General features: G+C 41.8%; 1 protein-coding gene across 2 annotated transcripts; it reads right to left on the bottom strand.

The window, feature by feature from the left end:
- Nucleotides 1-727: 727 nt before the first annotated feature.
- ampd1 (adenosine monophosphate deaminase 1 (isoform M)) lies at nucleotides 728-10,675 on the bottom strand. 2 transcript variants are annotated; one of them, XM_019863188.1, is made up of 16 exons: nucleotides 10,498-10,675; nucleotides 8,394-8,402; nucleotides 7,885-8,050; nucleotides 7,462-7,609; nucleotides 6,864-7,029; nucleotides 6,334-6,553; nucleotides 6,000-6,129; nucleotides 5,726-5,920; nucleotides 4,766-4,897; nucleotides 4,277-4,440; nucleotides 4,035-4,161; nucleotides 3,744-3,907; nucleotides 2,849-2,969; nucleotides 2,116-2,289; nucleotides 1,925-2,035; nucleotides 728-912 (listed from the first exon to the last, which is right to left on the bottom strand). In XM_019863188.1, the coding sequence occupies exons 1-16, from the start codon at nucleotides 10,517-10,519 to the stop codon at nucleotides 757-759; spliced, it is 2,205 nt and encodes a 734-aa protein (XP_019718747.1). In that variant the 5' UTR covers nucleotides 10,520-10,675; the 3' UTR covers nucleotides 728-756. The 2 variants fall into 2 exon arrangements, with proteins under 2 accessions (XP_019718747.1, XP_019718748.1); XM_019863189.1 differs by lacking the exon at nucleotides 8,394-8,402 and having other exon boundaries at nucleotides 10,498-10,674.
- Between the last annotated feature and the right edge of the window lie 3,451 nt (nucleotides 10,676-14,126).

The raw sequence follows: 14,126 nt of genomic DNA, 5'->3' as shown, positions 1-14,126 counted from the left end.
GTCGGGACGGCTTTCAAAATAAAAATGAAATTTCAGCGCCATAAAATCTAAGACTCCTTCACTTTTCCATGTCTCTCTCTCTCTCTCTCTTTCTCTCTCCCCCCATACGTGTGTGTGTGTGTGTGTGTGTGTGTGTGTTTCTTTTCTATATACGCAATTAAGCATATAATATTTAAGAATGTCAGCTAATTTAATAGATTAAAATATATATTTTTTCATCCAGTCCTGGATACCAAGAAGTCAACAGCCATTGTCAAGACAACGCCATTAACGGCACGTGGTCATGACGTCACCACAAGACATAGGTCAGCTTTCTCATTTCACTTTGTCAATCTCCAATTCATAAAAACTCCACAAAGTGAACCTTCTCTTTAAAATTCAATGCATGATACGTCGGGTAAAAATGACTGAAACCATACATCATTACAAAAGATGAACATTAATTGCTTCTCGTTTGGTTGTTGTAAAAATAAAGCAGGTGCCAGTCACTATGTAAATACTGGAGAAGATCCTCTTGTAAAGTAAATAATGTCGCCATATTCTCCTGGAGTAATGATCACATGCAAACATCACAGACAGACTTTTTTTCCCTTCATAATCCCTTTTTAATGTACTTCTACCCATGATGTTCCTGAAGAAAACCAAGAATGCACATACAGTACTGTACATTACAGCGCGGGCAATTGTTCTGGGCTCGAGATAAAACATTTGAGTGAAAAAAAAAGCCTTTTTTTCATGCCATTCATTTTCATATTTTTATTCAGTCTTCAGACCCTCCTTGATGAGGTTGAGTTCATAGCAGATGGTCTCATAGCGATACGCCATACGGATCTGAGCCACGTTGGTCTTACGGATGTCGTTCCCTTCCGGGCCCTCTTTCAGGTAGTTCTGACCCAAGAAGTGACTTTTCTCCTGAGCACAGAAAAACAGAGCAGAGATGATGTTCATTAACCAGGTGTCAACTAGCGACTAACTGATTACTTCAGTTTACCAAGACACTTCGGACAATTGTACTCTGAATCTACACCCGTCACTAATACTGCAATTAAAAGCTGAGGCACCTGCCCAACAAAAAGTGAAACTGAAATGTGGAGTGATGATGTTTCTGTTTGTCTCCAGTAGGTGGCAGAGGAGGGCTTTCCCTCATGAGCCGCACCTGTCTGTAATCATGCTTTGTTACCAGCTGCCTTTTAAAGACTGCCACGTTGACAACTGGCTGTTGGATTATTACGCCTCACTCACGACTCTGTTTCTAAGTGCTTCAATTTTCTAGACGTTCTTGATTTCTGCGCTCCTAACCCTTCTCTACATTTGTCGGATCCCCTCCTTTACGAAGTGTTCAGGAATGTAACAGACTAAATGCTATTATTATTGTTGTTGTGACTTTTGGCTTGTTTGATCAGGGGTCTGAAGATCCTCAGTTCACTACGACACAGTTCTGGCAAGCAAAAGCCCACAAGATGGGGCCAAAGTAACACTTTTATTGCTTTGACCTACGCACAACAACAGATAGGTGAGTTAGTTATTCAGCAAATTAACGGAGGGTCAATGAATAGGTGAAATTTGCAACTGTACGCGGGTTCAGTGTACACCAAAAGTGACGCTCAGGAAGCGGGTTTGCACACATTCTTAACAGAAAGCTTCACCTTTATGCTTTGTCATATGTTCTTGTGTTTTACGGAGTTACCGAAGACGCCGTAAAAATTCAAGCTTTTATTATTCACATATTAATATGTTTAACGTCTAACAACCAAAGCTATGATATGTTTTTGGGGCTGTCCGAGCAAAGATGAAATGTAAACCCGGAAGCTTGTTGCCATGAAGCAACAGCGCCATCCGGTGTTTGACTACACAGACTCTATCAAAAACGTCATCGGGAACGTTGACAGTTTTAGTTTTTCAATCTAACGGCTTGCTGCTCTACCTCGTCAGACAACGCGCTCTGCAGCACGCTGTTCCTGGATATCTCGCACATATCACAAGTGCTCAACTTGAAAACCTGCGCCGCAATGGCATACTCCTCCATCAGAGGCTCCTGTAGGGAAAACAAAGCAACAGGATAAACTCTCTTATTCAATCATGTTTAGGTTCACTTGTTTAGCCCGTGTCAAAGACCTTGGTGTAATGGAACTGCATGGGGTCGTCGGTGGAGAGGGAAACCATCAGGCCTTTCTTTTGGAACTCCAGCAGGGGATTCTTGGCGTACTCAAGGAACAGACTGTTGTTGCTCAGGGGGGACATGGCAATGGGGATCTGGGTCAGGTAGTACAGGTACTGCAGTACTGGACTCTGGTGGTTGAAGAACACGTCCAGAAGAATGAAAGAAATGTACTGGTAAAAGAATGACCTCATACAGTTGCTTAGCCGAGTTTGCTGATTCAGATGGCCCCTGGGAGTATGAATTGTTTGTGTATTCTATTCATGTGGGTCTTTAGACGAAAAAGCCGAGTGTATAAATATAGTGCTTTTTTTTTTTTTTTTTAATGTGTGACATGACATTCGATTCCAAATTATGGTCAAGTTGACCAAGTGTAATCTTGTTTTCACTCCACTAAATAAACATCTGGAATAGTTTTATGCAAATAGTCAACAGGCTGCGTCATTCATTGGCTGTCATTCCAAATGTTAGCACATTGCAAGAGAATGCATTGTTGTTGTTTTTTGGCGATGGTGGAAAGCTTTCAAAGTATCCACATGAGTATGAGCTCGCAACGATTTGAGTGGTCACACTTTTTGCACGAATTACGAGTATTTTTACACACCACCTCAGTGGAATTGGAATAAAACAAGCAGATGTGATTGGAGTGTACACTGCACCCAGGCTGCCATTGAAAATCTCGCCACTGACCTTTTTGAGGTTGAGGCCGTGCGAAATGTTGTCAGCTGTCATGAAGGCAGCCAACAGATGAGTGATGGCGCCGGCTTCACCACAATGAGGCCTGAACATGAACGTGTTCATCCCCCGCTGCCTGCAACAAATAGACCCAAAAAAGTGACGATTAGCGAATGCAAACTGATGTTAATAAACGGGAGGGCTCTTCGAAAAATGTGGAAAACAGAAAATTATCATATTGGCCCGAATATAAGACAGCCCTGATTATAAGACGACCCCCTCTTTTTCAAGACTCAAGTTTGAAAAAACACTTTTTGAACACCAAATTAATTTTAATTAAAGATAATTACAGCACAATAATTAAAGATAATTACAGTACATCTAAAACAAATGATTATAACAATATATTTGAGAGAAAAAGCATGTTATTTTGCCTCATTCAAATCTTAATATCTGAACATTTATATATGTAAACTAAAGTGCAATCACATTCGTAAATGAATGGCTTCTGGTTTTTGAAATGTAAATGACATCATAACTTCTCCTCCGCTGCCGGTTAACTTGGCCGATCTTCGACCCACTTTTCTCCAGATTGTCGCTACATTTCTCCATTTTCTGTTATCTCTTCTATTATTTTGTTCTCTTTTCTTTCTTACCGCGATTTTTTATTTTTCTTCTTCGCGCTACCGCTATTTTTATTTTTATTCTTCGTGACAGGGCTTCACTTTGGCCTGGGGAGTGAAGTTCAGCATTCGCTTCAATGATATCTGGCGCCATCTAGCGTCGTGGATGGGTATAATGTCTAGACCCCGAATATAAGACGACCCCCACTTTTTCAGTCTTATTTCAATGCAAAAAACACCGTCTTATATTCAGGCCAATACGGTAGTTACGACTTGGGGTGACTGACCTCCGCAGTTGGTTGAGCATAGCGATGTTAGCATACATGTAGTAAAGGTAGTAGGTGTAGGATGGGTTCCTAGCAATGTCCCATTCCTCTGGTTTGGGGCTCTTACTGGAGAACATGTGGCCGCTGTGCTTGGACTCGTCGTCCACACTATCGAAACCTGTCACCTGCGCAACGAGAAGCAACTGGTCAAAGCTTCAAGCTAATTGCAAAAGAGGAATTATCATGCCTGGCAGTTTGTGCTCAATGCTGTATATATCTACAGCCATCCATGTTGACTTCTTTCTCGCTCACATGCTCGAGGAAGATACTGAGATCGGGGTTGGATCTTGGGTCAATGGTGGCGTGGAACACGGGGAGGAAAATGTTCTCCAACATCTTGCCAAAGTGCGGGACAAAGTCCCTGCCTCTGAAGATGTCGCTAGAGCAGAAGAGGGACAAAGCATTGGGATGAAAATGAGGATTTAGACGTACGCAAGGGCGAGGTCGAGATCTGCTATGAAGTTGGATTTAATAGGAAAGTAGAGAAGACTCACTAGATCCTGGGAATTTGAATCATCCACTTGAGGTGAGGAGAGTAGACCCTGTGCTTGACAAACCAGCTGGACAACTTATTCCACTCGTTGGCCGTGCAGCCGTAGATGGACAGACGAGGCTCAGCATATTGGTACTTGGCGTCCTCCAGGTCGCTGGCTACCTCCTGTTGAAGCAAACATTGAGTCAATCCAGAAGAAGGAATCTATAAATCATATTTGTAGATTTTTGGTGAGCCAAAAAAATACATACCTACTACACAATTGTATTATACAGCACATAGTTATTGCAGCAATTCAGAGCAACAGAATAATAGAAAAATGTATATATAACCGTTAGTATGCATTTCAATATTAAAAAAAAAACGTTTTCTGTCAACTTTTGATATCCACCATACACACACATATGCCTTGGTGAAGAATAACTAGAATGTGTATTACTTTTCCTGCAATTATATTACGGACATTCTACTCTTTAGAACAGCAACTGACCTTAATGATGGTGGCAAAGTATTCTCCGTTGATGTGATTCTCCGTCTTCAGGTAGAGGTCACGCAGCTCGCTGGCTCCCACAGGATTGTACTTGGCATTGAACTTGTCAAAACGCTGAAAGGTTTGTCTTCCCTTTAAAAAAAAGATACATTTATTTTAGATTCTATGAAAAGCTGGAAAACTGTGACAGGCCAAAGTTGGAGTCTTTAAATGTAGATCATTTGTGTTTGTGACCAGTTCTCACAGGTTGCTAAGGAATAGATACTGTATTTTTATGGATTTCCTGTTGTGCTTCATGCTACATCCTGAGGCAGCTACGTATGGATCAATAGTCTGATTTCTTGGACGTAGTATTATAAATGTCCTGTAAAGCGTTTTGAAGGCTCTGTATAAATAAAGTTGTATTGCATTGTATTGTATTGTATTGTATTGTATTGTATTGTATTGTATTCCCTTTAGCATAGCTCCATCGAGCAGATGCATAACACAACTGTAGCCACTATTGAAGCTTCTATTCTATGCGCCTCATAATGCAGCGCACCCTATATGTGAAAAGTTTTAAAATAGGCCACTCATTGACGGTGTGCCTTATACTCCGGAGCACCTTATAGTGCGGAAAATTGGGTAATTATTGAACTATTGAATGACTGTATTGAACAAAAAATTCGGATAGTTTTTGTGTGTGGGCAGTAAATTACGAGATTATCATTACCTGTGGACAACATTGTAAATGGTTACGGTACATGACATTTGCCAATGTTAGAAGGTCTGTAACAGGCAGGCCAGTTTAATCGGCCAGGCCCCACTTCTTCAAGGCCGACTGAAGTGTTTTAGTATTTACTCGAGATAGTGTGCTGTGTGAGATTTCTCCATGAAAAATGAATATTTACATACTAATAAAATACACGTATGCATTTTTAACTCCATAATATTCACTTCCTGCAGTAGTCAATAACTTACAGCATGCACGTCCAGTGAGTCCACAGTGAGGTCATACGGATGCAGGTTGAGCGACTCAAAGAGCTCCTTCATGGTGACCTCTTTGCCTTTCAGGTTATGCACGACACGGTCGGCGTCTACACGGTACGACTTCTTGATGAAGCGCAGAAGGTGCTTCTGATTCATACAGGCAGCGGCGTGGATGTGAGTGTCCACCTGTGGATGCAAAATATCGCACGTGTGACAATTCTGACCATGACTAAAAGGGAGCAAACACAAACTGTTGGACGGCTACCTTTCTGCAGTTGTAGAAATCCCTGTGGGGGTTCTTCTTCAGCTCCTTCATCTCCTGCATCTCATTTAACATCTCGTGCACGTTGAACTTGGACATGAGGAACTTCAGACGACGGTGAGTGTAAGTCTTGCTGAAAATAGAGCACCATTTATAATAATGAAGGTCAAAAATGCCAGGAGAAGTCTACTAGAACATCTGAACTTTATTTGGAGTTTATCGGACTGCACTTTTAAAGATGGCAGTCGTGTGCTCACAGCCGACTCCCATCTAACTCGAGTTTGAATGCGACTGGTTGATTGTGAACACAGCAGACAACCCCCTCGAGGGGACTCACGTGGGACCCTGAGCAATCAGAGCGATGAGGAAGTTCATATCGTCAATAAAGGTGGTGTAGCTAGCACATGGCAAGTCTCTGGGCTGATGTTTGTCCGCGGCTTTGACGTCGTCGTACACGTAGATGACGCCATCCTTCATACGTGCGACATAGCCCAGATTCTCTGGCAGGTCCGCGGTATCAAACGGGTCTTTGCCGTTCTTCGGCGGGGGTGTGAAGACTGGAAAAAAACAAAAATGGTGCGGAAATGTTCAGCAATGCACCACATAGAGAAGCACTGACAACGTGCAAACAGAAACATCTAGAAATGTTAGCAGCATACGCCTTAGGAGGTTCCGTCCAGCAAATCAAATTGATACAAGGAGAGTCAATCAGATACAATGAGTCGTCACGGGCCTTTCTGTGTGATTTCGGCATGTAGAACTCGGCTACTATTAATGTTGACATTCAGACGTTATTAATCAATGACACGTCAAATGCATTTGTACGGCAGAGGTTGAGAATTAGCGAGGACAAAACATTGTCCTCACCGGGCTGCACCTGGTCCTCCGCCTTGAAGGCCTCGCCCTCAATGTCACGGAGGTACTGCGAGGCGGTCCGGGGGAAGCGCTGATAGGCCAGCCTCATGTACTTCTCTCTGATGCTCATTGCTCGGTACAGACCTTTGCAGGACTGCTCAAAGTCGTCCATTGTAACCTGTATAGAGGAAAGAGACAGATCATCATCGCCATCTTTTTTTTTTTTTTTTTGAGAAGAACATTTCATTGTTCTGTCTGCCAATATACATCACTATCAAAGATAGGTAAACAAAGATTGTAGTGCAGTGAATTGATCATTACATTGACATTGGGGATCACTGCAGTCAAGTATACAGAGACTCGACACAAATACAATACACTCTTCGCCCCGAACTCATATAATTTGGATTTTGAAAAACCTTGTGAAAGTGACAATTGGAATTACCTCTGTCATCGTGATAACAGGTTGTATAGAATACAAACAAATTGACATAAGTTTAGACTGCTAGGTGGAAGCAGCACAGCTTTTTGACATGACAGAATTACATACTAACATTTAAAGCAATTGTGATTTTGACCAGTCAGAAAGAAATGTAACTCTTGCCCTTACCCCAGAAGCGTAGTCCCCAATGATGGCCACTCTTTGGAAGTCCGGCACTTCCAAATAGATGGGTGTGTCCACTTCCACTGACATCACAGGGACCTCACGTGTGTGGGTATCAGCCCTTGGCGCGGCCATGCTGTGAAAGCGCTTCTTGCTATGGATGGAGTTAATCAATACTATATAAGTCCCAGCTCACATTTATAGAGCCAAAAAATTGTTGACAGAATTTTTTTAAAAGGTTATTTGGAATTAATACAGAATTACACACCAAACATTTTGTCCAACATATATGTATGGTACATACTGAATATATGTTATGGGTGCATCAATACATGTACTTGTTTCAAATCGCTTGATACAGTGAACACAGTTCGATGCGCACTGTATCAAACAATACAGGTTTTTTGGGTCAATGCTATACAAACTCACCGCTTCTCAACATCATCATCAACATGAAGGTGGTGCGCCATTTCATGGTGGAGAATGGGACAGTCCTCGGGCACGTCAAAGACGGAGATCTCATCGCGGATGTCCTCGCCTTTGTTCTCAGATGCAAAGATCTGCTCGGCAAAAGCCCGCATCTTGTCATCGATCTCTGGGGGACGACAGAGGCGACAGATGGCGGTGAGCACGTGGAAATGTTGGATGCTCCAACATATTGTCATGCTGCACGAGAAGCTCTACTGCAATCCCTTCAAGCAAAATTCTGACCGGATGCTTATCAGACTCGATCAATACACTGCCAATATCACACAAAAAGTATAAATGGAAAGAAAAGAAGAAAGATAACAAAGGGCCTCACGAGGGCCTCAATCCAATCCCACAATGCCTGATACTAATGAAGCGGTCGCCTACATGCACTCGTCGACAAGTCGACTCCAAAGACAACCGTTCTACTATATGGCCCATAAGGACCATGTCTCACCCGCCATACTTACTCTGTTGACCTGATCATGACCGGCAAGATAGTAGCGCCACCCAGGGTAGAAAAAAGAGAGTGTTAGAAAAGGCATGCATGGAAAAAAAAAAGATACACTGATGATCTTATACTGTACAAAAAGATCCAGGAATAGAGACTGTGCCGACACCATGTGTCATATACACAGAATACCTAGAATAGGAGTGGAAAATACATGTATAGCTGTCCACCACAATCATAGAAGTATATTTCCATGTTGTGTTTTTTGTTTGTTTGTTTGTTTTTCATCTACCGTATTGCACATATGAGATTAAACAAAGAGTTTCAGATTTTTTTGCTGTGTTTTTCATGGCATAACAGATCTTAAAAATTATTTTTTTTAGTTTTTTTGTGCCATAAAAGAAGAATTCAAAACACACGTATTTGCTAATTTGCAAATGTAGAGTAAGGGAAAAGACAAGAGGTGAGTTGTAAATGAACTGTGAACATTTCACTTTCAGGAGCAGTCAAAAGGGCTAATGAAAGTCCTTCCTGAAAAATAACCACCTTTGCAAGAACAGACACTTGGTTAACCTCTGTCTGCAGTTTACAAAATTAGTATGGCATTTTTTTTTTAAGTGAGTTATGAAGTCCACTGACCGTTGTGCTAAAGTGTGACATCACCAGGAAAAAGATTGCAACCAATTCTGTTGGTCTACAGTTGCAAGAAAAAGAATGAAAACCCTTTGGAAATACCTGCAGTCATGGATCAACTTATCATGAAGAAATATTGGATTAAAAATGTTCCCCGTTCTTGCAGAACAAACCAGCATCTCAATCCGGTTGAAGTCAGGACTCCAAATGCGACATTTCTTCTGATGAAGCCATTCTATTGTTGAGTTACTTCTGTCCTTTGGGTTGTTGTCCTGTTGCATCACCCATCTTCTGTTAAGCTTAAATTGTCAGAAAGGTAGCTCTAAATTCTCCTACAAAATGTCTTGGGAATTCATTTTTCTTCCAATGATGGCAATGCATCCAGGTCCTGAGGCACAAAGCAGCCCCAAACCATGCCCCTTGACTATAATTACAGTTGGAAGAGGTTTCGGTCTGTGGCGTTTTGTTTTTTTTTTTCCCTCCGCGTGTAGCATTATCTGTTTCTTCCTTCTGTCACCACAAGAGGTTTGCTAGTGCTGTGGAACAGCCCAGTGCTGTTTTGCTAACTTTAAACCTGGTGCAATCTTTGAAAAGCAGTGGCTTCCTCCACAGTGTTCTTCAATGATATTCGTCTTTCTTTAATGCTTTACTGATTGTAAATTTATGAACAGAGTTACAATGCGCCAGTGAAGACTTTAATTCTTAATTGCATTTATTGAGAGTGCTTTTGTGCAAGGCATGTTCACACCAGGCAATGCTTCTTCAAGTCAAATAAAATTGTGTATTTTTGTTGAGTTGCTCAAATTGTACTGATCACCCAGGTCGTTCCCCTTGTCAGATTAAGTCAATTTTAGGGTTCTGTGGTTAACATCACACTTTGCCTGTTTGTCATCACTGGTGCCAAACTGTGGTGGCATCACTAAATAATCATAGAAAATGCCAAATCACACCTGGAATTTATCTGTCCAGTGCTCACAGGGCTGAAGTTTCATTGGGATTTGTTGACATCTCGTAACATCCAGCATGATGACGGCAAACCCTCTTTATCTGAATTTGTTTCGTTTTCTTCAAAAACTGTATTCTTTATAACATTTCCATAAGAGGAGATTACTATCGGTTAAGTATCGTTGGCGACCACTTAATGTGCTTCAGGGCACACCAACTACTATTCCCTTTTATTAAATCAGTTGGGGGGGGGGGGAGAGAAAAGTTTGCCACATCATATCATTAATGGTTGACTCTCAACATTGCACACAATGAACTTGCCTTCTAAAGTTAGAACCTGCAAGTTCGTTATCTGACCTGGTGTTGATAGTACAACACAGCGAAGCAGTGACCTCTGACATATGCTTTCACAAGATTAGGCTTCCAATTTTTTTTAGCCCCACCTCTTGAGTCTTCTCCGAGACACTTAAACAGCATTTACTATAATTCCACTTTTGCCATTTAAATGGTGCTGTCACACATTGAAACACATTGCTCGCACTCACCCGGTACCAGAACTTTCGGCATGGTGACTCGCTTCGTGCACGTCTTCCGGGGAATAAATCAAGGAGGGCAGTCGACCACTGGACCACTGCAGTGCTGGTGAGTGTGCGCAGTCCTAGTGGTGGGTCACGGCAATATGAAGCTCCTGGGGGTCGCACATGTAACTGGAATCCGCTGAGCCCAAAAAGTGCACACTGAGACAAGGCACTCCCCCCCGCCCCCCACCCCGCACAACCCCTGACACCACACATACTCATAGATGTGCGCCTCTATTTTAAATTGTGTATCCCACGCACACACAGAACCCAGATACGTGATGAAGACACGCATAAGAGATTTTGGGGAAAGCATCATGGGTTTTTATGTTTGGTACTTGAGTCAAACTGACAACTAAAGCAGACACACAAGTTGTCAAAACGGGAACTAATGAACTTGATCATTTAAAAAGCAGGTACAGTATTTCTTTGTAATTCATGTTTAAAAGCTGCACAAAATCTTTGAACTACGCCAGCCACGTTTGGAATGTAAAGCGGCCGAGTGCTTAGATCAGTGATGAGCAACAATTTTTTTTTTGTCAGCTCCTTGGTGTCCATGCAGCTTTTAACCAATGACATGAGTCAACATTAAACGTAAGAGCTCATTGCGTGCACATTTTCACAAAGAGCTATTCACTCAAACATTTTAACACCGTCATTCAAAATTCCATTCAAAATTCCTAAATTAATAAGTAGGGATGTGTGGTCGCGGCAGACAAGGGAGTCAGAGCCTCCATGTTCCCTCCCCTGCATTTGAAGAGTTAAAATAATCATCATCATCATCATAGCTGAATTTTTGCATTTTCTATACAAACACATGGGAAAGAAGCAGAGGTGGAGAATCCAGGTCCAGAAAGTAAAAGCCGTGCCAGAATTTGGCTTTAGAAACAGGTACTGTACTTCTCTTCAATGAGTAGGTAAATGAGCTCGTAGCATGGTGGAACACTGATTAGTATATCCACCTCACAGTGCAGAGGTTATGGGTTCGATTCCGGGCCCTGGCCTTCCTGTGTGGAGTTTGCATGTTCTCCCCGTGTCTGCATGGGTTTTCTCTGAGTACTTCATTTTCCTCCCACAGTCCGAAAACATGCATGGCAGGCTGATTGAAAAATCTACATTGTCCCTAGGTGTGAGTGTGAGCGTGGATGGTTGTTCGTCTCTGTGTGCCCTGTGATTGACTGGCCTTCACTTTAACCCTTTCATGCATCCTGTAACCTAATAACATGATAAACTGTCCACTGTAGCAACCACTGTCCCTGAAAGGGTTAATAACGAGCAACATGTATGGTATGGTGTTGTAGTCTTTCTGCTTTCAATGTTTCAATTAACATCCGGGGTAGTGCAACACACCCTGTAGTGGGCATTTACGTAACCCGCCTCTGGTGTGCCATCCATCATGAGACTTTGCAGCGTGAAGAAAGTCAGCAGGACTTCTATTTTTAGGGAACATGAGCTTAAATGTCAGAGTTCGCTTTACGGTTGAACGGGTTAGAGTTTTAAAAGTAAAAAAAAAAAAAAAAATGTCGAGTTGGTTCAAAGCTCAGAAATTCACTTTGGGGTTTCAACCAAAGCATATACACTGGAAGCATAAATATTTACTGCAATACCGAATGTAACATAATCTTTTTATAGTTGAGATGGTTTCAGCAGTTCAAAACTTGGCTGTTAGTCTGCTTCATAAAAATTCTCATCCAACAACAACAAATTGTGGTTATCATATATCTGATCTTCGTGGGTTCTCATGATACTGACACCCGGAAGCGTGAAAGCTGCCACTCGGGGTCTTTTGCCAAGGTTTCCATGTGAGGTTGAACTTGAAGGACACCGCGTCAAAGTGAAAAGGTAGACAAATGAATCAATCAATCCTCACTTTTAGATTGAGATGTAAATGGTTGCCAAAGTGAACACGGACCTGCTGGACATGTGGCAACATGCAAGCCGAGGGGTCGCCTCCTATCATATTACCTTGCAACGCCATCACGCCTCCTCGAACAGCCGACAACAGCTGCTCGCACACTGGATGTTCTTAATTAATCTAGTTCTTGAGTCTCAAACTTTTTCCAAGAAATAACATGAAACAGATCCATATTGATTGGTCATATGGGTGGGACTGGCAGAGCTACATTAAAATACACAGTAGTATAGTAGGCCTAAGTGGTCATGAAAAACTAGGGGTTTTACTTTTAAAAATCACACCACCAATCAAGATTAGGCTGACACTTCAAATGCAAATGTGTCGGACACGGTAATTAATGCAAAGTACATCCAACTGAACTGTATTTAGGAAGCGATTCTTTCATGTGCCACTCAATGAAGCGCAGCGTATCATTAGTGGTACTTTCATCCATCCATCCATTTTCCGATCCGCTTTATCCTCACAAGGGCCACGGGGGGTGCTGGAGCCTATCCCAGCCGTCTTCCATGGATGTTTTGGGAATGTGGGAGGAAACCGGAGTACCCAGCGAAAACCCACACAGGCCCGGGGAGAACATGCAAACTCCACACAGGAAGGCCAGAGCCGGAATCGAACCCACGACCTCTGCACTGTGAGGTCACCGCGGGAACGCGCTAACCCTTTGTGGTACTTCCACCACTTAATTACTGGACTAGATTTATTTTTGAAAATCCTCTCAAACCCCAACAGCAACATAAGGGGTCAATACACTTAAACATGGAAACAATAATGTAGTATGAAAGTAAATCACTTGATGCATTGTTGGGAAGTAAACTCCATCCATCCCATCAGCACAAATGCTGATGAATGCAGCAAACAGCTGTTTGCAACTTTTTTTGTCAAACTGGAGCCGATATACCCTCGATTCTGCATTAGCAGTTTTCAGTTTTGGAATTGTGATTAATATATTTCCACTCATGTGAACGTTTATATTATATATACATGAACTAAACAATGTTAAATGGACTTTCAAATGTCTCGTGCCTTTCTAACTTATAAAATCCATTTCACACACTACCCTCCAGTGGAGCATAAGAGAAAGTTTCGAAAGGATAAGGAGGGTTGATTTTGACAGTTAAAAAAAAAAATAATAAAAAAACTTGACACCAAGCTGAAAATGTAACAAATGTGGTCAAATTAGAGTCAGTGACTGCAATATGGGTGGGACCATAAGGCGCCTTTTGGTTGTTTAAATGCCTTAGGAAGTTCTAATTACTCTTAATAGGTCTGTTTTTTTCCTCTTTTTTTCCTCCAGAGCAGAGTACTCAGACAAGCAGACAGTTCCGAACATCTTTGCCACAAGCACCACATCAAGGTAGGTCGACCTTTTTGAATTTTCGGTGAATATACTATGCTTGAAAATTCAACACCTCAAACATGGGAAATGTTATTTGATTCATATTCCCATTGAGGGTGTTTTGTTCAGGGCAGGGCAGGTTTCCATCCACATTATGTTGAACAGTAATTGAGATCTTAACATTGGCTTGGGTTTTATTTGATCAGATGTTTTTTTTTTTTAAACAGTTACAAGTGAATGAAATTTTAAGTTGATTCGCAGTCCAACTCACATTGGGTTAACTTAAGATGGTAATGTTTAGGTAACACGCAATTTGTTTTTGGCTGCTTTATTAAAAAATATATA

The sequence above is a fragment of the Hippocampus comes genome, unplaced genomic scaffold, assembly GCF_001891065.2.
Source record: "Hippocampus comes isolate QL1 unplaced genomic scaffold, H_comes_QL1_v1.1 scaffold1, whole genome shotgun sequence".
Taxonomy (NCBI): Eukaryota; Metazoa; Chordata; class Actinopteri; order Syngnathiformes; family Syngnathidae; genus Hippocampus; species Hippocampus comes.
Note: the sequence above shows the minus strand (reverse complement) of the source record. Positions and strands in the feature narration are given on the sequence as shown.